The sequence below is a fragment of the Xenopus laevis genome, chromosome 2L, assembly GCF_017654675.1.
Source record: "Xenopus laevis strain J_2021 chromosome 2L, Xenopus_laevis_v10.1, whole genome shotgun sequence".
Taxonomy (NCBI): Eukaryota; Metazoa; Chordata; class Amphibia; order Anura; family Pipidae; genus Xenopus; species Xenopus laevis.
The window spans coordinates 160,783,788-160,810,918 of NC_054373.1; the positions used below are offsets into that span (position 1 = coordinate 160,783,788).

At 42.4% G+C, this 27,131-nt stretch overlaps 1 protein-coding gene across 1 annotated transcript; it reads right to left on the minus strand.

The window, feature by feature from the left end:
- Window positions 1-3,587: 3,587 nt before the first annotated feature.
- On the minus strand, window positions 3,588-12,165 carry ccna1.L (cyclin A1 L homeolog). Its single transcript, NM_001094201.1, is given in 9 exon segments — window positions 3,588-4,111; window positions 4,197-4,330; window positions 5,356-5,469; window positions 5,799-6,003; window positions 6,513-6,736; window positions 8,348-8,472; window positions 8,557-8,791; window positions 8,874-9,071; window positions 12,136-12,165. Coding segments are annotated over 8 exon segments (1,266 nt in total). The 5' UTR covers window positions 9,051-9,071; window positions 12,136-12,165; the 3' UTR covers window positions 3,588-4,059.
- Between the last annotated feature and the right edge of the window lie 14,966 nt (window positions 12,166-27,131).

Below are 27,131 nucleotides of genomic sequence, written 5' to 3' on the forward strand. Positions count from 1 at the left end.
TGCAGTGTCGAACTGGCCTGGTGGGACGCCGGGAAAAAACCCGGTGGGCCCCAGCCGGGCCAGACCCCCTCTCCCAATATTAAAATTGCATGCGCACAGAGAAACGCTGCTCGCGCATGCGCACCGAGAAACATCGCTCGCGCATGCGCACCGAGAAACATCGCTCGCGCATGGTGGTGTTCTTGCGTGCACACAGCACGGCGCATTCGAACAGTCGCGCCGAGATTGGCGTGAGGTTGGTCTTTGAACTCTGACTCCTCTATTATACACTGAAGAAAAGCACTGATTTAACACATTTGCCTTTCCTGTATCTGTTGCAACCATACTGGTGACATTATTTAAAGGAGCCACACTCTTAACCTGCATCTTTTTACTCTTAATAAACTTTTTGGGGTTAGTCTTAGCCCCTGTCGCTATGCGCTCCTCATTTCCAATCTTTGCCTTCCGGATTGCTGTTTTACAACATTTATTATAGTGTTTATATTTGTTAAATGCAGCTTCTGTTCCCACAGACTTGTAGTTTTAAATGCCTTTCCTTTTCAGGGTCAGACTGAGCTGGTGGGACACCGGGAACCCCCCCCGTCAACCCAGATATACACCTTGTGCTCCTGCGCTGCCACAACTTGGCCTGAAGAAGGGCCCGAAGAACACAGTGTGCACTCTGCAGGGGGAGGGGTGTGGAGGGGGGCCCAGAGACGGCAGCGTTGGTGGGCCTCGGGCCCCCCAGTCTGACCCTATTCCTATTAACTTCTTTACCTCTATTTTAAGCCATATAGGGTGTTTCTTGGTGCTTCTACATTTACTTCTTAAAAAGAATAAATTGAGAACAGTAACAATTTCATATTTTAAATGACAACCATTGCTTTTCTGTGTTCTTAGAAGAAAACAATGCCTCAATTTGTGCTCTGCAGGGCAACCCTTAAGGAGCTAAAATTAGATTTTCTGAAATTCAGAATTTTTGTTGTAGACTGCCTTGCAAAAGTATTCACCCCCTTGGCTTTTTACCTATTTTGTTATATTCCAACCTGTAATTTAAATGTTTCTTATTTTATGTAATGGAGCTGCACAAAATAGTCTAAGTTGGTGAAGTGAAATGAGAAAAATTTATATAAAAAAGATAAAAATTCACCCCCTTTGCCATGATGCCCCTAAAAATCCTAGTGCAACCAATTACCTTCAAAAGTCACATAATTAGTGAAATTAAGTCCACCTGTGTGCAATCTAAGTGTCATATGATCTGTCAGTATAAACACACCTTTTCTGACATGGGACCACAACAAACCTGCCAAGAGAGGGCTGCCCACCAAAACTCACAGACCGGGCAAGGAGGGCATTAATCAGAGAGACAGCACAGAAACCAAAGGAAACCCTGAAGGTTACTTGAGAAAGAGCATCAGTAGCCCAAAACATGTGGTGTTAAGCAGTGTGAAAAATAATTATCAGCAGTTAATCTGCGGATGAGTGCTCTCCTTTCGTTTATTGACTAAGTGGATAGTTTTGGATGTTTGGCACATCTGTGTGAAAGGATTGATGCATTGCACAAAGACGCCATTAGTAGGCTGAGCGCGGATCTTCACAGTTGTAACCCTGAAGGAATTGCAAAATTCCACAGCAGAGACCGGATTATCTGTCCATAGGACCACAATAAGACGTACACTCCATAGAGCTGGGCTTTATGGAAGAGTGGCCAAAAAAATCCATTACTTAAAGATAAAAATAAGAAGGCACGTTTTGAGTTTTCCAAGTCATATACAGTAGGCGACTCCCCAAATGTATGGAGGAAGGTGCTCAGGTCAGATGAGACTAAAATTTAACTTAACAACCAAGGAAAATGCTATGTCTGGCGCAAACCCAACACATCCCATCACCCCAAGAACACCATCGTCACAGTGAAACATGGTGGTGGCAGCATTATGCTGTGGGGATGTTTTTCAGCAGCAGGGACTGGGAAACTGGTCCGAGTCAAGGGAAAGATGGATGGTGCTAAATACAGGGATAGAGGTTCACCTTCTAGCAGGAAGCATATTGCTTAAGCAACACTCCGTTTAAGGGGAAACATTTAAATATGTTGGAATGGCATAGTCAAAGTCCAGACCTCAATACAATTGAGAATCTGTGGTCAGACTTAAAAATTGCTGTTCACAAGCCAACATGAAGGAGCTGGAGCAGTTTTGCCTTCAGGAATGGACAAAAATCCCAGTGGCAAGATGTGGCAGACTTATCCAAAGCAACTTGCAGCTGTAACTGCTGCAAAAGGTGGATCTACAAAGTACTGACTTTAGGGAGGGTTGAACAGTTATGCACACTAAAGATTTGTTATATTGTCCTATTTATGGTTTGCTTCACAAAAAAAAAAAAAAAAAAAAAAAGTGTAGGCATGTTATGTAAATGAAATGGTGCAAACTCTCAATCCATTTTAATTCCAGGTTGTGAGGCAACAAAACATGAAAAAAAGCCTGGGGGGGGTGAAGACTTTTGCAAGGCACTGTTTTTTTGCACCAGACATTGAGATCATATTATGGTCACTATTGTCCAGGGGTTCAATTACTTGTTAACTCAGTTGAGATTAGATCCAGTATAGCATTGTTTCTGGTTGGCTCTTCAAAAACCTGTGCCATAAAACGGCCATGCAACAAGTATAATCTTGTTCCCCATTAACTGTCCTAGCCATACTGTTGCACCAAATATCCCCCATCATCATTACTTTCCCCAAACTATCAGCATTTTCTATTTGCATCAGGAGCTTAGCCTCCTCCCTTACAGTATTGGGTCTATAGCATAGCCTAAATTAATTTGCTGGAGTCTTTACAATCAGTAAAGACCCCTGCCCATAAGGCTTTTGCACCCTCCTTTTACAACATCACCTCCTTTATTGTAGATATCTTTTCTGTTCTCTTGGTCCATCCAAAACAAAGTATACCAGATGATATTAACTGCCCAGTCCTGCAACTCAGCCAGCCATGTTTTGGTAACACCAACCACATCACATTTCCGCTCCAGCTCTCCCATTTAACCAGACTCTTTGCATTTGAAAACCCAACACTGAAAACCAGAGTGAGAATTTTGTAAATACTACAGGCAGTCCTCTGTCCTTAATCAGATTTACTTTAAAGCTCTGGTGCTTGGATTCCTGAAATTGCAGATGCTATACACCTAGTCTACAATAGCATTCCCATGTGCAATGCATGGTACGCAAATTTCAGGCAGAGGATACAGAGTAGTCCATGGTAACTTATCTGCATTTTACCCACCATGAAAATGACACACTGAAAAGAGTGCATACTGCCAGTACCTTACCCTGGACTGCTGTCTAAAGCTGTTGGTAGGTCCTGTAATAGTATTTTCCCCCCCCCCCCACTTTGTCATTAGGAAATGTCATGCCATTTTGACCTTTTACATGCATGTGCTATTGTTCTTGAATTGCAAGTTACCACACCTTTGCGACATGCAAGTAGGGGGACGTTACAAGCCTCAGCTAAGTAAAGGTTCACAGGACTTCATGAACCACTAGAGAATACCAAAATAAAGCAGCGTTAACGTGATAAGACTTGTTTAATACCATTCATAGTAAAGACTCAAAACTACTGTTGGAGTAAATCAATTTTATTAAAAACACAACACTATCACAAGTTAAGAAAACCTGGATAATGAAGCCCTTATTCAATGTTGTTAAAATAAAGCATTTCCTTGAGCGTTTCAACTGTAGGAATGAGTCAGGATTGTCCAAGTCTTAAATAATAGCGTATTGGTGTCAGTTAGTCAGTGCAAATCAGCTCTGATCATAGGGTTCCGATTTGTAGTAGTACATCTAACTAAAGTGCTTGCAGACTATTGATCCCACAGCAAGCAACATTGTTCCCAGTATCAGAGGCTTTGCTATAAATAAGTTCTATAGTTTACACAGAATAAAAAAAAGTCAGTTTTAAAAGCACAGGAGTCTGTATGCACATCAATAAATAAAACCGCTCCATTGGACACTTGGCCTGCAGTGTCCTCATAAAAAAAGACCAACACTGTTGATCATGAGGTAAGTGCTGTGTGCATCCAGTCTGGAAGGCTTCAGTTGAGGGGGAGTGTTGCTGGCATCTCCAGTAGAGAGACTTGCATATACCTAGAGTGTAAAAAGGTTAGTTAAAGTAGGTACAAAATGTAAATTTAATAATGGAGGTAGGGTAGAGTATACAAGTCCAGCTTACTTGGGGGTCTTGTACTTCTCCCGAATTGCTTGTTGAGCCTGATAAGGGGCATGGAGACAGGCTTGGTGCATATCACTTAGACAAGGTGCTATTTCACTCAGTGTGTAGCCAGTGAAGGCTTCCAGTGTTTCAGGCTGGAGAAGGGGGTGGGAAATACCAACATTTAAACACAAGTACAGTTAATGCCAATACAACATGCAAGCCATAAGGACATTCTACATTTATAGTTTTATAGGTGGGGGGTTAAGTTCATGCAACCAGGTTACACAATTAAAGTGAAAGACTGGGTATGCTGCACTCTACAGTATTTAAAGGAATTGTTCAGTGTAAAAATAAAAGCCGGGTAAATAGATAGGCTGTGCAAAATAAAAAATGTTTCTAACATAGTTAGTTAGCCAAAAATGTAATGTATAAAGGCTGGAGTGATTTGATGTATAACTTAGTCAGACACTACTTCCTGCTTTTCAGCTCTCTTGGTTTACACTGACTGGTTACCAGGCAGTGACCAATCAGAGACTTGAGGGGGGCCACATGGGTCATATCTGTTGCTTTTGAATCTGAGCTGAATGCTGAAGATAAATTACAAACTCACTGAACAGAAATGTACCATGTGGCCCCCCTTCAAGTCACTGACTAACTCAGAGTTATAGAGCTGAAAAGCAGGAAATTGGATTCTGGCTGTTTTATTAGACATCTGTTCACTCCAGCCTTTATATATTACATTTTTGCCAAACTATATTAGAAATATTTTTTATTTTGCACAGCCTATGTATTTATCCAGTTTTTCTTTTCACACATTAATAGCTATCTTAGTAGTTTTGCAGCTTCCCAAGGCCTATGCTCAATTTAGTATTTGACTGCAGTTATGTCATAAAGTGATAACCGCATGGGTTGTGCTTCATCCTGTTTCCACTTCAGAAGTGTGTAAAATGCTGCCGGAGACTAGTTTTTGTTGAAGGTCTCAAGTCAATGAAAGGGACAAGACTTTTGGCAGTGGCTGTTAATATGCCCCTTGTGCATTTAAAGGTATGGGGTCATAATATAAGCGAGTGTTTAACAATGCCCTAGTGTGGCCCAAAAAAAAAAAAAAAAAAAAAATCCTTAAAAGTATTAAAATATAAAGCAGCTATAGGAGGAGAGAGTTAAACCAGCACCTTACCCAGAACACTTTGTTGAGTGCATAATTGGCAAGACAGTAGGCTGCAGCAGCAGTGAGTGAAGGAACATACTTCAAGAACGGCTCCACTTCAAACAGTGTTAGTTCTGCCAAGTACTAAGAAGAGAGACACCAAAGTCAATTAGCAGGTAATTGCAGCATGCAGACTGTATTCTGGTTGACTTTTTTGCAACTATGTGCAGCTAGCAGAGTGTGGCCATTATGTCAGTCTAGTGCATTTTAATAGACCTAGACAGATTGCCATCTTTCAGAACAACCAGGGCATCTCCCCCAGCCACCCCCCTCTGCCTTGTTATTAACAGCCAATTGTCAACTTATCCACTCACAGCTTATGTCCTGCAGTGGTATAGCTGCTCTGACTAGTATGTGCAAGAATTAAGGACTAGCATTATGCATCAGCTGGCTTCTACACTTTTAGTAGTTACCATTGCAAGGTGCTCAGTCTTCACGCTGACTGCATGTCTCTGCAGGTACTGTAGAAGGAATTGGCTGGTTGTAGGTACAGTAAGGTCAAAGGCCAGAACCTTCAGCAGAAGGTGTTCCATGCGCAGAAGCTGTTTCTTGGAGTATGTATCGTCCGTTATGTACACAAACTCATCAACACCAGGAGGGTAGATTTCTTCATATTTTCTGAGAGTCAAGAACAAGTAGTTAATACTAGTCATATTGTGGTCAGTCCTTACTAAGAGTGGCCTGTGCAGTAGGTCAGTCTAAAAAGTGGAGTTCAGACTACAAGCACATGGTCATTTCTATAGCCATGCTGAGCCATTATCACCAAGTTTACCCATGTAATACAGCATCCAGTAGAGCTTGCTTCTAGACAAGCAACCAGTAAATATCTGTAGATTAGTTATAGGCATTAGACCTGTATACACTTGCAGCATTAAAGACTAAAAGGGATGCGTGTGAAGGGACAGTCAAGACTTGCATTCACTGGGTCTTGCTTTGTTAGCCACAAAAGCATTGTACAAGTAATGAGCTCTGCATAGAATATCAGGGCTGGGAATATAAATTGTAGGTGCATTCCATTTCAGATAATGGCACAAGTCATGATCCAGCCCTGATTGAGACAAATGTATAGTGTTTATGACACATGCAACATTTAAGTACACAACACCTATGATAGTCTAAGTACTTACGATGCTAGTAATATAGCTGCGGTTCCTACAAGCTGCAGCTTTCCCCGGAGTACAGACATGCATGACAGGAAGCGATCCAAATAATTCACAGCCAGATAAAGAGTCTCTGTGCGGAGCTTGTATTCTTCACCAACTTCTATTAGCCAGTCCACAAGTATTGTACGCATTGCCGATGTAATGTCTGGCTGCTTACGCATGTAATAAGCCTTCGGTCTGTTTTTTAACTGGATAAAAAATAAAATAATTAAGACAGATTCCCCAACTGAGAGACTAATGAATTTGGCCCACTACCCTGTACAGTAATCATTCATCTTTGCCAACATCATGCAGGTAATTTGACAAAACTGCCCTCAGATGTGGGGGTGTGCTTAAACCATTCCACCTGGTTTCCATTTTGAGAGTCAACTGAAGTGTGCTACACTTAGTATTGCGGAAATTCAGATCAGAAAGTAATATGGGGAGTTAGGATAAGACTGGAGCATAAGAATATTGAGAACAGCAAAGAGAATGAAATGAAAGCAGAGCAAAAGGGGATTGTGTTCCCTGGGATTCAGCTAAATGAGAGTCTAGGGCAGGAAGGTAACCAAGATCCAGGATGACCATACAAGATTTTTTGGGCAACTGCAAGTATATCAGCTGGTATAGAGGGACAGCATCATTGACCATTTGTATCCATGGGGAGGGGGGTGAGCCAATATCCACCTCATGGCTATGAGCCTTTTTGCCTGTATAGAAAGGAAATTTAGGAGATTTTGTTTGGCTATTGTAGGGGCAGTTTCCTCAACAGCAGCGTTTCAGGGTTTGGAGGAATAATGAGTGCCAGAATGAGACCAGTTTCCTCTATCACTTTTTTTCCAGAATTTAATTATCTTAGGGCAATGCCACACCCAACTGAAACTGGTTAATTTAGGTCTGGGTTAAAGGCAAGCTCTATTCTTTGGAGAGAAGTGTCTGGTTGGATTTGTCTGAAGTGTTTTAAGGGCTTGGCGAAAATCTGAAAAACATTTGTTTTAGGCATATTGAATGTAGCTTTCAGCTTGTCAAAGGTTAACAAATCTCCCTTTTCCATAACCTGCCCTAGGTATTTAATTTAGTATTGGGCCCAGATTGTATGGTCTGGGAATAGTTTGTAGTTGTGGGTTATACCAAAGATGCAGGTTGGTAGAGTATTGTTTTTCATTTCTCTGGAAAAGTGAGATATTTTCCAGGTTTGGACCGTGGCTGTCATTAGTTGGGTAAGAGACTGTCTTTGGTACAAAATTTTTATTTTTTAATTTTATATATTTATTTATTTATTTATTTATTTTTTTTTTTAAGAGCTTCATTCAAGCTGGTAATTTGGGCTTCTAGGTTGGTGGCATTTTTGGGTGGAGGGGGTTGCCCACCACCAGGCATTAACTAGTTTTAGTGGCAAGATAGTAAATTGGGTGCTGCTAGACCCCCTGCATCCACTGGGAGCTGCAGGAAATTTACAGCAATTCAGGGGGGGGGTTGTTGCTACCCAGGATAGGGTAGTTAAGGAAAGCAGCTTTTTGGCATCATAATTGGGGCTTGCCTAAAAAAAATAATACATTTTGGGAGCATGATCATCACACACCTTTTAATACATTAAAAATGCCTGGGCTACACTACATAGAGAAGCAATGACACCAACCATGAAAGCTAGAGTGCCCTTGTAATCAACACAATGCATGTAATTAATGTTGTCAAGCCTAAATACATGGCCTAAGTGCCAACATTCTGCAGGACTATAATAAAGAGGTGTCCTGCCCATAGAGCCTGCACAGTTGAGTAACAGTTATGAGTAGGTGAATGCAAATAAACCCAGATCTTACCTCAGCCTCTCTCAGGTACTGGTGAATCTCATCTATATATTCTGACACGGCTACAGCATCAGGATCCGTTATGGAGTCATCCTCTTGGCTTGTCTGGAAAGAGGCGTCAACCACCATTGGAGAAGCTGCAGAGACAATAGGCAATCAGAACTAGAAAAAAATAAAAAGATAAAAAATAAAGGTAAAAGCTTCACATGGAGGACACAGACCTGCACTGATATCTAGAAGCAGGTGGATGTTCTGCTTCACAAGATTTGAATCCACTTCATCCAAACTGGGACAATCAACTTCAATTGAATAGGTTTCTGTGGGCTGCTCTGGCTCATCCACATAGACCGTAAAACTTGGCTTTGGAACAACAGGTGCTGGGTTTGCAGACAGGAATTTTCCAGGGAAAGGAAGAACATTTTCAATGCCAGGAAGACACTTTGCAGGGGCACCACCCTAAGGATAGGAACAGTAATTTTATACTCTGCATGGGGGGGAAGAAAGTAGCAACATGGTAAAGTACTTTAAGCCTACTTACCCGACTAATGGATCTTCCGTGTTGTTCGTTGTCACTTATCACCCCCAGCACAGTTCTTTGAGGCAAGTTAGGCTGGACTTCCACCTTGGCGAGGCACAGATTCTGGAACGCACTGCTGGCTCCCACCACAGAGGAGGTTGTAAGGATGTGGCCACTGGATACCATACTGCGCCTCATTTTCTTTCAGCTTTAGGTCAACTGGGGGTGTCATTTAATTTGCACATCCAGATCAGGAATGACAAGAACCCAAATTAGTTTACAGAAAGGACACACTCTATGGGGGGTTGCAAAGCCACAGTAAAACCCAACACTGGATGTTTCTTAATTAAGCAACTCAAAACATAAGATTAGGCAAGCGTAATTATGCTGAAAACAATGTTATTTGTCCCTTGAATCAGACCATTCTTCTAGGCTGCAAATAGTGCTTTCAGATCAGTTCAAGCAAATCATTCTGAAAACTATGTATAGCATTAGTCCCTTAGCACTGGGTCTTCAAACTCCACCCACTGGTTGAGGACCCCTTAAACCAAAGTATATTATATGTACACATACAACTTTGTTTCTCCTTATAATGCTGGGCCAACAGCCTCCCTACTTTTTAGGGTCTCAAGAAAAGAAAAAAAAAAAAATGGAAAGCATTAGTTGAAACTACTGCACATTGTTTTGTGCTTCTTTATTTAGGCTGAGGCCTTCAGCAGTAATGCTCTGGTCCTCTGAAGATACCACTAGTAGTTCCACTACATGATCTGGCCCAATGTCCGTTGCCGGCGCATAGGAACTAACTCATTGCAGGACACATTAAAAATCATTTAAACCAAGTAAGAAGGTTTTGCCTCCAATCAGATGATCTTAGTTAGGGTCAAGTATAAGGTACATTTGTATTAGAAAGGAGGAAATCATTTTTAAAGAAAGTTAGAACTTCTTGAGTGCTATAGGAAAAGTCCTTCCTGTAACTTGGAGCTTTCTGGATAAAGGATATATATACACAAGTCAACAATACTAATTGGGAATTCAGATAGACATTACATGGAATCTTAGTGCAGTCTGCATCAGGATTAAGTTATGCAGCCTCAAGCTTTTCGCCTTTTAGCCTGGTGTATGTGGTCCCATTTGCAAGCTTAGGTTCTTCCAAATAGAGAACACCAAGTACATGTGGTGACAAAAAAAAAAAAAAAATTTAAAACATTTTTAGGGTTTGACCTAAAGTATTGACTGACTAGCTTATAGCTTGGCCTCTAACAAAACATCCAAGTAGGGAAACACCTAAACTGGCCCTGCCAAATAATAAAGTCCGCTTTTATATGTTAAAGAAACAGAAAAAAAAAAAAAAAAAAGTAATGAAAATCTCATGTAGTTTTGCCCTGCACTGGCAAACCTGTTTGCTTCAGAAAAACTACTATAGTTCATATAAACAAGCTGCTGTGTAGCAATAATGGAAATTTGCGGGGGGGGACACTATATGGTACAGGTCAAATAGGAGATAACAGCACCATTTAGTGGTACAGAGCTTATCTGCTTTGTAACCCAAGCCGTTCTCCTTTGTATGGCTGCCCCCATTGCTACACAGCAGCTTATTTATCTAAATAGTAGTAGAAAAAAAGCATGCCCCACACTGCATATTGGGCTGTTCACTCAACACGTTTCATGGCTCTCGCCACTTCCTCAGGATCTCCTGAGGAAGTGGCGAGAGCCATGAAACGCGTTGAGTGAACAGCCCAATATGCAGTGTGGGGCATGCTTTTTTCTACTATCATTTTAAAATGCTGGAATAAAGGTTTATATTTTTAATTTTTCTACTTCCTGGATTCCTTGGTGCTGCACCTACAAACTCATTTAACGCATTGGAAGCAACCGTTGGGATCTTCGGTTTTGTGACATGCACAAGTGAATCCTTAGTACCTGGTAAGTGCTCCCACTATTTTTTGCAAGTTTGTATATAAATAGTAGTGTTTCTGAAGCAAACAGTTTTACCAGTGCCGATCAACACCACATTATATTTATATTAATTTAAATATAATTTGATGTTAAAGCCGAAGCAAAACCCAGTTTCTGGCCTGAAAAGGGTTACTTTAGCTGCCCAATGACTAAACAGTAAGGAAGGCAGCACAACTTGTAATAGAGGCCCATTGATGGAAAGCCAATAGTATAAAGAAATTCCCCATTAAAGCTACTGGGATAATTTATGGAATTCCAGCACAAAAAAAAGTGTTTTTATGTAGGAAGCAAAATTAAAGTGTCCTCACGTGTAACAGGGAGACCAGAGCTGCAGTGAGTGTGATGTAACTTAAACCACAACTCTCAACATCTTCATCAGCCAAGTACCAGTGTTGGACTGGCCCACAGGGATACCAGGAAAAGTCCCGATGGGCCCAGGTGTCAGTGGGCCCTCAGGCTGCTAAACTTTTGGCCTATTTCATGGTCATTCCCTATTTCTATGAGATCAAAGAGGCTAAAAATAGATGGAATAATAGATTATAGTATGTAGAGAAAAAAAAGCTAAAATAGAGGATGAGTGAGGAGAGGAAGAAAATCATGCTGAGGGGGGTCCCCTGATCTGAGGTTTTTTGGTGGGCCCTTGGTGTCCCAGTCCAACACTGCCTAGTTCTATGGGCAGGACAGTTGTAGTCTACAGATTAAGGGCCACAGGTTATTCTCTCGTTAGTAGGCAAGATGCTGCAGAACTGCAACTCCCAATAAATATACCACATATACACAATCCCCTTTTAATCAGGCAGCAAATATGCCTCCACATTAAATGGCAAGTCAACCTCAAATTAAGTGTATTAAAAGAGAACCTAAATTCTAAGCAACTTTCCAATATACGTGTATTTAAGTGATTTTAAAGGTACTTGTACAGTAATAATTGCTATTGAAATCAACATTTGCTTAATGCCTGGTTGTTAACTTTTTAAATAATGTTGCAAAAGTCTTAGTTCCCCAGCAGCAAAGACAGGTCTGTTAATCAGCTGCCTTGTCTTACATTGTATCAACAGTCTGAGCCACCAGGGCAGAGAATAGAAAGGGGCAGACACTGCTTTCAATAGAATATATATATATATATATATATATATATATATATATATATATATTAAAAAACGGTAGAAAAGATGTAATGAACATATATTGTAAAGTTTGGTTTCGGGGTTAACTTTCCCTTTAATGAGCCTCCTACTCCGGCTAAACTGGAACCTGTTCGCATAAGGCAGCGGTTCAACTCCTCCAATTTAACAACCTATAATAATAACCAGGAGCAATCCCTTACCTGCTGCACCAACAAGCACCCAGCTCAGATCTCGCACCTTCCCTACTCCCAGCAGGGCCGGGGATTTTATGCTAAGCAGGGAATTGGGGGCAGCTGATGAGCGGGGTCGGTGATTGGAGCTGGGGGTGTTTGTGCATCTGTCCGAGTCCCGCTGCTTCTGCTCAAGCACGTAACTACTCCGGTGATTTCAATTGACCCGCGGTTAGGGAACCTGTCCAATCAGAGGCCGCTCAGCTGGGCGTCACGTGGGGCGATCTCCTTAACAACCAAGAAGCGGCGTGAAAGCCTGACAGGAGCAGAGGGTTCAAGGCACCATAACAACCAGTGACAGCTGTCAGGGCTGTGATAATAACTGATCATCAGGGGCTTGTTCTTGTTCCCTTAATTGACCCGCGCCTATGTGTCAGACTCAAACTACTACTGTATATTAAATGTTTTCTATCACCCAAATACAAGGGACACTTGCTCGACACTCACTTGGGTGTTTTATATAGAAGACTTCGGTCCTCTGGTTTGAACCATTAGTCAACTGAAGGGGGGGGGGGTAGAAGCTTGAGCGATTTATTTGGCTTCACTTCATGAGGTTGTGTCATACTGTTGTGTCACATGATCCCCCCTAGTAATGAACTGCACCCCGAGATAGCTATGTAATTGAAGCTACCGAGGGACACGATGTAAAGTGCCCTCTATTGATAAAATGGAGTCTATAGAGAATGACAACAAGTTCCTCAGACAGGGAGTGAAAGCGGCTCCCCCAGACAGGATAATGGCGCTGTAGTGGCTTCAGCCAATAGAATGTCAGCAGTAGAAATTGAGTGAGTAGAGGTCCATCTGATGCCCCGCGCCTGGAGAGGGAAGTAAGGCGGCTTGTGGGCGGGGCCACCGCGCTCTGAGGGGACATTGACAGCAGCAGCAGCAGCAGCAGCAGCAGGGAGCGGGCTGGGGGAGTGCGGCGGCTTCTTAGTTACCCTGGAGGCAACAATGAAATGTAGCCGAGACCCGGTCATCACATTTTAAGCTTTTATTGTGCCCGCTGAGATCTGCCTAATTAAATTCACTTTCACACACACGGTTTGACCCTGTTGCTGGTCACTTATTTATGGCGCATATAATGCTTGTCTGCCAAATACTCACAGTTATATGCTTCTTTAACCCTTGCAGACACTGGGCAGGTGCAATCCTGGGGCAGAGTCAGACTGGGACACCAGGGGCCCACCAGAAAGCCTTACACCGGGGCCCACTTTCCAAACTATTGTTCCTTCTCTCCTCACTCAACCTTTTTTATTCTCCTAGTCTTTTATCTTACATAATATGCTCAATTCTACCATTATTAAAGGAGAACCAAACCCTTGCTAATAAAAAGTCCTACATGGACTCATTGCTCCCCCCAGCCTACAAGGTGTTACCTTTGGTAAATTCCCCTAACTCTTTACTTACCCACTCGGTGCAGATTCAGGGCATCAGAGTTCACGGGCGCCATCTTCTTCTCTTCGATAATCTTCAGAAAGTGAGCGGCGTCACGGTACATGCGCAGTTGGAGCAACCTTCTGTTTCGCGACAACTCATGCGCCAAAAGTCACGAAAATTGCCAAAGTGCCGGAAGAAGACCCAAAGATTATCGCAGTGAAGAAGATGTGCCCGTGAACTCCGATGCCCTTAATCTGCACCTAGGGGTAAGGGCGCACAGGCAGATTCGCCCGGCAACAAATCTTCTCTTCTTCAGGGTGACTAATCTCCCCGAACTGCCTCCCCTGCCTCCCAGTCGGCACTTTAAGCGCTTTGTTTCCAAAGTTGCCTCACGAGGAAAGGAAACTTTGGTCAACTTCGGAAAACAAATCGCTCCGAGTGCCATCCTGCCAGCGATGGCAGGGGAGGCAGTTCTGGGAGATAAATTATCCTGAAGAAGAGGAAATTTTTTGCCGGCGACTAGTCTCCCCTAACTGCCTGTGTGCCCTGACCCCTCATTTAGTTTGTATTATACATTTCTAATTACTGAGTTTTTAGCTGCACATATTGGACTCCTTTGACCTGGCACTGTGCTGGTAGCTAGGTAGTAGTGATGTACGGGTCAGGAAAAATCCGACCCGCACCGACCTAACCAGCCCTCCCTCAACCTGCGCCCAGCGCGCATCTATAAAAATGGAAGTTGGAAGCCACCAGTGCAAGGTGGCGGACAGGGAGAGCAGGAAGAAGAGCTCAACCCACTTGGAAATGGGGGTGCGAGGTCGGCCCTAACCCGCGGGTTCCGGCCCGCACATCACTACTAGGTAGGAAGGCAGCGAGTGGTCAATATCCAAATATACTATTTAAACACCAACCAAGGGATATGTTCATTTAAAAAAATCAACAATTGTGTTTAAGGACTAAACTCCAAACATAAAGGAATTGATACAAATATCTGATGTGTAAACTGCATAGAAAGTTTTCCATCTGATGTAACAAGACTGTCGGATACGAATGCTGCTTGCTGCAACTTCATCTAATGAGATAAAATCTGAGGGTGTCTCACAGACTTTTTTTTTTCTAAATGAAAAACATTGACTTTAGGATGAAGATGCATGAACAAATTACACCATCTGACTTTATCTGATCCGACTTTACAGTCTAGCAATAGGGGGATCAGATTTTGTAGGATCCTACAAATCCTGTCATGTTGCATGGTGTTGGATGGCAAGATCTGGTAAAATCTGACCCCCACAATCATCAGTGGTAGTTTTACCCTTAAAGGCGAACTATTTGGAAAACGAAAATTTAATAACTTTAAGCATACTGAAAAAAGAAACTTTCTGAATACAATCAATTACGAATTCTGTACCATTTCTGAAATAATCAAGTTTATGTTCACTATTCCTCTCTCAGCATCGTATCTCTTCTTTCTCTCTTCATGCAGCAGAAGGGTGACAGTCATTGACAGTTAGATCCAATATATCTTATGGGGGGGGGGCTTCCTTTCCTAGCAGATGAATTAGAGCTCACTCTATTAAAATCACCAGACATTATGTTTCTCTACATGCAGGATTTGTGCAAAAGGCAATTATTTGAGTGAGCTCTAATACATCTGCTAGGAAAGGAAGCCCTCCCTATAAAATATATTGGATCTAACTGTCAATGACACCCAACTCCCGCATGAAGACAGAATGAAGAAAGTTTCTTATTTCATTATGATGAAGCTTATATTAAATTTTCATTTTTCACAATAGTTCCCCTTTAAGCTAGGGTTCTCAATAAATTCATTAAGCAGCATTCGTGCACAAATATATGTTAACATTTTTTTTCTTTATTACAAATCCATTAAAAGCTGTACTGGCCCCTTGCAATCCTGCCTAATGCATTTCATGCTTACCCAGCACTTAATCATAGGCTCCCAATGTTTAGTTAAATATTTAGCGAGTGGTGCTACATGGATGCACAGGCAATACAGTGAGTATATGCACAGATAGAAGGCAGTTTAGCTTTCAGTTTTGGAGCATCAATCCTGGACCTGGTGCCTCTGAATCATATTGAGTGGGCATGGTTCACTAAAATCCCCACAAAGGGCTAAACACATGGGCAAATACAAGTGTTTTAAACTAATAAAATATAATGTAGTGTTGCCCTGCACTGGAAAAAGTGCCTACTATAGTTCCTATAAACAAGCTGCTGTGTAGCAATGGCAATGGCGGCAAACAAAAAAAGGCTACATGGCACAGGTTAAATAGTGGATAACAGATAACATCATTATGTTCTACAGAGCTTATCTGCTGTGTAACCTGAGCCTTTTCTCCTTTGAATTGCTGCCCCCATTGCTACACATAGGGTTGCCACCTTTATGCCTGGCTGAGACCGGGCGGGGACGGGCCTGTGATGTCAGTGGGTGGACCCGTGATGTCAGTGGGTGGACCCGTGATGTCAGTGGGCGGGACTATGACGCAGTGATTAGCAATTGCCCGATCGCCGTGTCAATCAAGGGAATCCCGTCCGGTTTTCCTTATTTGGAAAACCGTGCAGGAAGTATAGACCCAGGCAGCCCCTCAAAATACCGGGCTTGTCCGGGTCAAAACCTGACAGGTGGTAACCCTATCTACACAGCAGCTTATTTACATAAACAAATGTAGTGTTTCTTAAGCAAACACATCAGTTTTACCAGTGCAGGGCAAAACTGTTACTTTAAAACACTTTCATTTTTTGATGTTACTGTTCCTTTAAGCAGGACATGCCGTAGTTGCAGCACTTCCCATTCATGCTGAATAGAGGGGAGATTTACAGTGTTTTGTCCCACACCCTGGAAGTGATCAATCCTGGAGACTGCAAATATCAGTGCATACCATATGTGGTTTAGGACGGTTATTGCCTGGCTTGTGTGCGCACCGGCAGAGTCAGAATGACTACCCCAGAAATGGCAGATTTGAGCATTGTGCTACCCACCAGCTGAGGTTGGAAATCACACGGGTGGCAAAACACTAACTCACTCCATGTGCTTTACCCCTAGGCTAGGGTCAAAATAAAAAGTTCCACTGGAAGTGAAGATGTTGAAGTATATAATCAGTGGCCAACGGTTGCTAATGCAGGATGCTGGCACAGTGTGAATACGGTAAATGCTTCATATAGAGTAATATCATACAAGGGTGACTTTGCTGCATGTGGCACCGTTACTTCATTCAACCTGCACTCTCACCCAACCGCTAACAGAACTATACTCTCAATAATATCTCCTGTACTGCTGTCAATGCACCAGTCTGATTGCTATGGCCACATTGAGGTACTGAAATGCACTGTGGCAACCTCAGTAATGACTTGAATCATTTTTGGAGTTCATCTCACATAAAGATTCCCACAGAAGCCGTCAGTCAGATTGGCACGTGTATAGTTAGCGGTCATGAATATAAACCAATGTATCTTCTTCAGTGAATGTTTCAAGATCAAGAGCAATGTTACACTCATTTGTGCCATACATTCATCAGAGAAAAGACATATGTGCTGCATTCTTTGCCAGGTAACTGCTGTAGTTTGGCTCAGATGAACCCAGAATCTTGTTAATTGCATCAACTGTTCCATGAAAAAAGAAAAATCAGTTTCTGGCAAAGGTGTATTAATCTGGGATAATAATCTGTGGGATGAGGTTCCTTTCTAGCACCCAGGCATTTCTAGAGCCCACATGCTTGGCATGAAGCACACGTTGCAATAGTAGCGGTGGTATCCAAATAATAATGTTGAGCGAAGCTGTGATAGCATCAATAATAAATGAAACGTCTGCCAGTACTATGGGAGGAGATTCCTTTTAAAGTTGTTTAGTTGTAGTTTCTGCACAGCTGCAGAAAAACTTTCTAGAAAAGAAAGTTTTACGGGTAATAATGTTTTGATAAGGGTACAACTACACGGACGACTTACCCGCGATTGTGCCAGATCCGAGGCTCTGCGCCAAAACACAGGCACCAAGTCGGATGCAACAGAAAAAAAAATAAGGAATACAAATTCGGATGGTGTCGCAGAGTTCGATCCGACGCGACACGATTATCAGATGCAGACGCAGCGTCTGCATCCGATAGTCGTGACGAACGAACGTTGCAACACTATCCGACGCTTAACTTGTTTTCCGGCGCATCTAACTTGACGCCTGCGTTTTGGCGCAGAGCGTACAATCAGGCACAATAGTCGGGAAATCATCCCTGAAGTTGTACCCTAAAGGTTTACTGCAGTTTAGTCATTTTTGAGTTTGTAGATTTTGGGGTACTTTTGTGCATTTTCCAGCCAATGGAGGACTATATGACAGATGAAGAAGAGGAGATGCACATCTTTAGTTTCTGCAGTTCTGATCATTCAGGCTGTTGGCCAGGATGAATGGAAGGACCAGGGCTGGAACTAGGGGTAGGTAAAAAAGACACATGCCTAGGGCTCAAAAGGGGTGCTCGGACCATAGACCCAAACCAATTTCGTCTGCTACCGGAATTCATATGGGGGGTGGAATCCAAGCTGCAAGTTGCTGGAAAAGAGCAACCAACAACTGACAGGGAGTCAGTAGCGTTCCTAGAGGGGGACGGACCCTGGTGCGTGACGCGCAGCCGGGCCCCGTCCCCCTCCGTACGGCCGATTTTGATGGGGATTTCAGTGGCTTGCGGCGCTGCCGGGGGGGCCCTGAGGGGGTGCGGGCCCCCTGCTCCCCCGGTAGTTCCGCCACTGCAGGGAGTAAAAATAGGGGGAGGTTGTTGTACAGGGGTATTATTGCCACAGGCTCAAACAGTGGCGTAACTACCGGGGGAGCAGGGGGTGCGATTGGGCCAGGGCCCGCACCCCTTCAGGGCCCCCCCGCAGCTCGCGCCACTGTTCTAATGCGGCCGTTTCTGGTCGTACGGAGGGGGCGGGGCCTGGCCCCCTCTAGTTACGGCTCTGGGCTCAAACACTACTTTGCCTGGGTCTGGGATGATAGAAAGGTGGCCATGCCATGTATTGCCCCTTGTAGGTGATCAATGGATCTGTTAAAGCACTGACAAATGAGCAGGGGATGCAGGTTACCCGGTCCATCAGCATATACAGTAGGTGTTACATAAGGATGATCTAAAGGGACAGAATCTTTTGAAATGTTAAACGTCCTTTGATCTGATGTCAGAAGATTTCCAAGTTACCAAAGGATATACTGATCCTTTCATCCTTTCACTTAGCAGTTACTAACATTCTCCACTTTAAAGTCAAGTGCTGGCCTGACCCCTGTAATGTAAATCAGGTACATCACGTTGGACGATGTGCAGGTGAGGTTTCCCTGAATTTTATTTGCATGCTGGGATTTTGGTGAAATAAAGGCTGCAGCAGTGTGCCCTTTGAATCGATATTCAATATTTCCCTTCCTCTTTTGCCTCTAGATAGATAGATATATAAAGAGATTGATAAATAGATAGACAGAGGCAAGAGAAATAATTAAAAAAAAGAAAACAATCAGTGGCATAACTAGATGTTACTGGGCCTCATATCAAATACATTTTAGAGACCCCAACATTTACAGAGGTTGTTGTGTTTTAAAAATATACTACAGGTATGGGATCCGCTATCCAGAAACCTGTTATTCAGAAAGCTCAGAATAACGGAAAGTCTGTCTCCCATAGACTCCATTTTATCCAAATTTTAAAAAATGATTTCCTTTTTTGGGTAGGACTACACGGAAGTTTTCAATGCAACGGAAATAAGGTAAGAGATAGAAAAGTTGGATAAAGTCGCATCGTTGATCCGGCGCAACACGACTGTCGGATGAAGACGCAGCGTGCAGCGTCTGGATCCGACAATGCATTCACGTACCTTATTTCCATTGCATGCGATTTGTCACCAGCGTCCATGTAGTCCTACCCTATCTGTAATAATAAAACAGTACCTTGTACTTGATCCAATGCCGATGCCAGAATCTGCGCCGAGGGGTAAGTATGGGGCATTTCCCCGGGGGCGGGGCAGTTATGCTGGGGGAGGAGGAGGGGGGTCTCTGTGGGGTGGGGGTACAGGATTTTTTCTTAAAGGGTTGAATTATCCTTTAAGGTATGAAGATCCAAATCAGGTGAAGATCCCCAGGTCCCGAGCATTCTGCATAACAGGTCATATACCTGTATATATTGAAACTGCTCATTAATTAGGGCCTCATGGGGCCCCCTATACCTCTTGGGGCCCCCTGCTTCCTCTGTAATTACGTCCCTGACATCAGTTGCACAAAACTGAGATTCTTATTCTACAAGATACAAAAATGTCCTCTTAAAATGATTCCATCTTTTTTCTAACATGTCTCATAATGGGTTTTTTTAATCTCGTTCCAGCAAGCAATATCATATTTAATATAACTACAGATAGAGCGTAAAGCCATTGTATCAGCAGTTATTAACTGTGCCCTTCACTGCCCACTCACCCACATGACCCAGCAGCACATGATACTGTTGGAGTAACAGCCGGACTGACTCATCACTTATGGGTGATCCTGTGCTCCTGTGCTGAGCATGGGCTTTTTGGGGATTTAAAATCATTCCATGCTTTCAGTATTTTGTCTTCTTTGTACAAATATCAGTTGATATAGGAGTTAGACAACATAACGGAAAATACTGGTTTTGTTGAAAATAGGTTACATTTTTATTCTTAAGTACATCTACCATTAAAGGAGAGAGCTGAAATATAACTCGATATTAGGGGTGTTTTATAAGTCTCCTTATGCATAGATGATTGTCTCCCTATGTATTTCCTTAATTAATCAAAATAGTTTTGCTTGTATTTTTGTTGTTGGAGGACGCCAGACAAAAGGTTCCATTGTTTACATTACCCCAGTTTAACAGAGAGAGCCCTTAGGCCAATCTCAAGCAGGGCTGATTCAGGTGCTTCAAGTACATGTATAGGATCCGTTATCCAGAGACTTGTCATCCAGAAAGCTCCAAATTACACAAAGGCCATCTCCCATAGGGGTATATTTATCAAAAAATAAAGTTAGAGATCTCCACATACTCTAGAGCAGGAATCCCCAACCTTTTGAACCCGTGAGCAACATTCAGAAGTAAAAGGAGTTCGGGAGCAACACAAGCATGAAAAATGTTCTTGGGTGCCAAATAAGGGCTGTGATTGGCCATTTGGTAGTCTCTATGTAGATTGTCAACCTACATTGAGGCTCTGTTTGGCAGTACACCTGGTTTTTATACAACCAAAACTTGCCTCCAAGCCTGGAATTCAAAAATAAGCACCTGCTTTGAGGCCACTGGGAGCAACATCAAAGGGGTTTGAGAGCAACATGTTGCTCATGAGCTACTGGTTGGGGACCACTGCTCTAGAGTGAAATTCCGCCACACTTCCTTTGATAAATACGTCTTTAAAAATCCCATAAAAATGAATGGAGAGTGGCGGAATTTCACTCTAGAGGACTGTGGCGATGTCTAATTTCACTTTTTGATGAATATACACCATAGACTCAAATTTTTTAAAATGATTTCCCTTTTCTCTGTAATAATAAACCAGTACCTTGTACTTTATCCAAACTAAGATATAATTAATCCTTATTGGTGGCAAAGCCAGTCTATTGGTTTTATTTAAATATTCAAATTACAGAAAGTTCTATTATCCAGAAAACCCCATATCCCGAGCATTCTGAATAACAGGTCCGATACCTGTATCATATTTTCGAGCAGTGCTACAAACCATGTAGATATATGTGTAACTAGAACTTGCTGATTGGCTGGATGGGTTACTTGATTTGCAAGATTTGAGTTTTCTGTGTCATTGCTCCCAGAGTTTAATAATGGTAGCTAGAGTCCTGCAGCGGGTCGAGTACCTGCGGGTTACCTGCAAAAACCTGCGGTACCTTGCGGGTTGCAGGTAGAAGTTTCGGGAGCGGGTATTAGACGTGGGTCAGCGGTTCTCCGGGTTTGTGGGTCGCAGATTGGGTGGCGGGTCTTCTCAATAGCAAGTTTTTTTCTGTTTACGCCTATTTTGAAGGATCTCATTTCTAGTTTACAATGACAGCACTTCCTGTTTTACTCCTTTTTTCTGACCACGCCTACTTCTAAGGATGTCACTTCCGGTTTACAATGACAGCACTTCCTGTTTCTTGATGGTCACGGGTCGGGTTGCGGAAAGATACTGTCGGGTCGGTTAGCAGGTAAGTATGCGGGTTGCGGGTCGGGTTTAACAAATTGGTTCCGCGCAGGACTCTGATGGTCACCATATACAGGCCAATAAAAGCATCTGACTTGGTCCAGGTTATTGCTGCTAATAATAATAAAAAGGCAGGTCTGATATTCCCATACCTTGAGGAGCGTTTAATCCGGTCATTATTTGATGTACCGGATCAGAGAAGCCCAATTTGACCCAATGTGTGGGTGGCCAAAGTGGCCTAGATCCACTAGTTTGGCACCTCACCTAAAGAGTGTCCAGCTTAAAGGTACATACCTAAAGGCATTTTAAGATGCATCTGCCATGCAGTGGATTTTTATTGCACACCCTGACTGAACAGACTATTTTCTGTGGGTCTATACCTGTGGGAACAGACAACAATATTATTACAGACAAAAATTGCCGTGTTAAATTGTATGTGCATTGATCATTGCTATCTAATTCCATGGGCGCAGACACTCGGGGCAGGTAGATATCAGCTAAGGATATTCAGTGGTTCTGGGTGCCTCACCCAGGGTCGATGTTACATCCATCAGAGATTGTCAGATCAGGGTAAAAACAAAATGCATATGTTTAGACAATGTTGTTAAATAATATCAATATGTTTAATAATAAACACGGTGCTCAGCAATGCCGAATAATCCAGTGGATTGAGATTGGCAGGCCACAAATACCTAGCGTATTAATATTCAGTTAATGACATATGTTACTCAGCAGTTTAAGCAACACTCAGCCAATTCCCTCTCAAGCTCTGACAGTTGGTAATTAAGTCACCAAGGACTGTACACTCTTTATTAAATCCCACTGCAGAGCTTCCACGTCTCAGGTTACGGCTCTCACTCAAGCTTGTGTTTTTTGTTTGTCGGCTTGTCGCTAGCTCTCCCCAGCTATGCCTATAATCATATATGCATATCCTAACAAACAATGGGCCTTTCCTAGCTTGGTGAGTAAACAGGTTCCAGCATGTCCAATGAGTTGTGTTTGCTGCTTCTATGTTTGTGTTGCTGACTCCATTGCAGTTACGCACGAGAAGCAGGAGCATATAGTGATGAGCCGCTAATAAACAGACGAGGGACCTGCAACTTTTAATTGTCTGGCTGTCACTGACCTACAGTACCCAGCATGCCCTCTGATGGAGTCACAAGATATTGTCAGTTTGCTGATTTTTGCTCAGTGATTTTTTTTAACCACACTAGGGTTTTTCCTCCTGATTTCAGCATCATTGTTGAAAGGAGTATATGCGCCTGCCTCTAAACAGGAGGCAGGAATGATTGAGCGAAGGACGCACCAAAAGCTATTATATGGTGCAAGGTGTGCTTTTTGAAGTAAATATTTTTAAAGGGGAACTATCATGAAAATGTAATATAAGCTTCAGCAAGCTGAAATAACTTTGTAAATATAATCAATTAAATATTCTCCTTTGTTTCTGAAATAATCAAGTTTATGTTCACTATCCCTCGCTCTGTCATCTGTTTGTTTCTCTTCATTCTGTCTTCATGCAGGAGTTGGGTGTCAGATATTTATTGACAGTTAAATCTAATATATCTTATAGGGGGCTTCCTTTCCTAGCAGATGAAGTAGAGCTCACTCAAATAACTGATTCCAGTACAAAAAAATCTAACAAAGTAACTGCCTTTTGCACAAATTTTGCATGTAGAGAGACATGATGGGAGATTTGTGCAACCTCAACAACAACATAAATGAACCCTAAATTGTATAATATGCTGCCTTGTAGGTGAATTAGTACAAAATGAACTCTATAGGAGTTAGCCTTCCTGTAATTCTGACCTTTAGGTTCCAGATAAGAAAAAGAACTCCCGTTAATGGTACTGGCACACAGGGAGATTTGGTGCCCGCTCTTAAATCTTTTTCACATTTATCCCAATACATGTTGACAATAAACCTCTCTAATAAAGCAATTTAGTGTCTGTATCTGAGTGGACCGGTCAATATCATCAGGGGTGTAACTACAGAGGGAGCAGACCCTGTGACTGCAGGGGGACCAGGAGGTATAGGGGCCCCATGAGGTGCTAATTCATATACAATTTCAATAAATATTGGTAAAACAGGTCATCTCCTAGACATTTTGGGGGCCTGAAAAATAATTTGCTGTGGGGCCCAGTAATATCTAGTTGCATCACTGAATATCATACCAAAATATTTTCCCACTCTTGTTGGCATAACTAGGAGCTTATGGTGAAAAACATTTCTGAAAAGAGCACAGAGACACCCACACCTCAGAGATTGACAAGTGCTTCAAGTGACTACAGCTGTGGTAGTTACAGTTAATATTGTCATGCCAGACTCTTCTCATGATGATGTTTTCCAAATGTCCCTATGGGGCGTGAAAGGAGAAAATCAGTTGATCACGTTAATAATTAAGAACTAGAATCTTGTCTCAAGATAAAATCCTTGCAAATGGAATCTCTGACTCGAAGGATACTACCATGCACTGGCTGGTAGTGGTTAATGTTTTAGTACCCCGTTGTTTTGGAGGAGGAAAGGGGATCCTAGTGTGAAAAAATGGACCTTGACCATACACATAAAACTCTGGTATCCAGAGGCCACCTTCTTCACCATGCTGGATGGGTGATCAGTCACAGGTCAGGCGGCAAATATTTTATTAATTACAGAACACCCATCCAAATAAAATGAAGAGGAATGTGCCCGTAAATATTTATCAGACTTTTATTTTGATGAGGAACGCCAACCTGGGGACTTGAGATGGTACAGACATGGGGCAAATTTCCTAACCGGCGAAAACTCGCCAGCGACGGCTTCGCAGCCATCGCAACACTTCGCCAGGCGTAAGTTAGGACAACGCCAATTCAAGTGCAAAGTTGCGTCCAGGGTGCTGAACGCTGGCAAATTTTTCGCTAGCGTTACTTCGGCAATCAAAGCAAAGATGCGCTAGCATTGCCTAATTTGCATACAGCGGGAAATTATAGCGTTACATGGCAGTATATGTTGCAGCAAATACATTACACAAGTCCAGGGAACCTTAATAAATAAAATAGAGTTGTTATATTGCCCTACACATGAGCCCAGTATATAGTTTATGTTCCATATGTTAGAAAATTGAGTGGGGAACCCAGTTAGCCAAAAAAATTTTTACGGACCTTTGCAGGAAAAGACGACAGCGTTTTTGGGACTTAGAAAAATTTTGCACTAAAAATTGAGGAAGTCCTATGCACTCCATTGCACTTTGCCTGGTCTGAGGTGGTGAAGGCAAGTCTGGTAAATGAGGTAATGTTCAGTAAATGCGCATCTTAGTGAATTTGCAGAGTTACATCCATTCACCAGAGCGAAACTTTGCATGGTGTTAGAGTCTGAAGCAACGCTAGCATCTATCTCCTTCGCTAGCGAAGTGACGCCTGCGCCCGTTACAAAATCAGCAAAGTTCCAAAATTATGTCATGCTGACAAAATTTCACTAGCGTTACTCACTTCGCCCTTTAGGGAATCTACCCCCATTGATTGGACTGGGCTGCATCAAAAATTGTTTTATCCTCCCCAAGCAGAAATCAACAGTGGTAATGATCACCACCTCCCTAGGGTAAAGGGCATTATTGATTCCATATTTGTTGACATATTTCCAGCTTTCTCTTCTGTAATTTGCCCACTGCGTGCAGTCAGGATGAAGAGCCTAACCCTCTCAGTAGGAACTGGTGATCTTCTTCTCTTATCACAACAAGTTTAATTACAGATAACCCAGCTTGTCTCTGAAGCCGATTGCTATTTTTCTACACTTAGAACGGGTTTCAGTTCACTTTGCAGGAAACTGTAGCAGAAACAGAGACATAGTTGTACACCCATAAATATCCTGCTGTCTCGAGCATGCTCCATAAGGAGACGATTAACGGAGCTTAGGGAGCCGATTTAAATCTCAACATATTTCAAACCCTGGGACATTCATCGATTAAGATTAATTGAAAAAAGGCTGCCGGGATTCCTTCAGCCTATTTATCTTATGTGACTCATATTCAAATGAGCTGACTCTGTAATTTAGAAGTGTGAGCTAATGATTGTTTGCACTGGAGGCATCACTGAGCATGACAATGCATGGAATATGCTTGGACTTGACTTTGCCTGTTGCAAGTGGCTTCCAGCCTTGTGCCTAGCAACGCTATTGTACTCTTTCCCCTGCAGCTTCTAGCCACCAAGCATCCTGTCTGCTAATTGTATTTCAACGATGTGCTAAATTCTAAGAAAGTGCATGGTCCATATCTACAGGTTTTTTAAATATTCCATATAAAGCATACATTTGTTTTCCTTCTATAGATATTTATCTCATTAAATACACTTTATTTATATTAATGTGAAAAAGGGTGACATGTTTAAATAAAAAAAAAAAAAAGAGGTATAGAAACCTTTTATCCAAAATGAATCTCCATAACTTTGAGATGGCCATACTTGGGTAGCAGGTCTCTCCCAGTTATCAGACTGATCCAGTCCTGGGCCCTAGGGCCCAACAATCTGATCACAATGAGAAAAATACGGGTGATCGGATCAAGGGCCGCATTATTGAACCAATGCGGTCCTCGATTGCCGGCATTTTTGAACCCGCCCGATCAACATCTTGCCAACTTTCAGCCAGATATTGATTAGGGAAGCCAGTCGAAGGGCCCCATACACTGCACGATAAGGAAAGTTAAACTAAAGAAGTAGCTAGAAATGTTGTACATTATGTTTTGAGCTTCCGTACCAGCCCAAGGCAACCACAGCCCTTTAGCAGTAAAGATCTGTATCTCCAAAGTTGCCTCAGTAGTTCCCCATCTTCTTTTCTGCTGATTCATTGCACATGCTCTGTGCTACTGTCACTTACTGAGCTTAGGGACCCACTCACAATATACAGTACACATAGAATAGAAATGTCACAATATAAGGCTGATTAGTAATTAATACAGATAATTACTATTATTATTAACATGAATTTATATAGTGCCAACATATTGCGTAGCACCCACTAACAATATACAGTACATATATTATTAACATTATTATTAACATGTATTTATCTAGCGCCAACATATTGCGTAGCACTGTAAAGTAAATGTGATTATACAACTACATCACATGAATTACATACATAGAACATATGGAGTAACAAACATCACAATCAATACAGGTACAAAAAGGTGAGGAAGGCCCTATGCATAGGCATACAGTCTAAAGGGAAGGGAGTAATACACAAGGTGTGGGAGTGGGCAAGATCGAATTAAGTGGGTGAGAAATGTGGTATTGTATGTGGTGTTGCGTTTGGTAGTTAAGCAGAGTGAGGGTAGGCTTCTCGAAAGAAGGGCATTTTCAGAGATTTCTTGAAAGCAGAAAGGTTGGGAGAAAGTCGGACAGACCGTGGGAGAGCGTTCCAGAGGAGGGGTGCAGCCCTTGCAAAGTCTT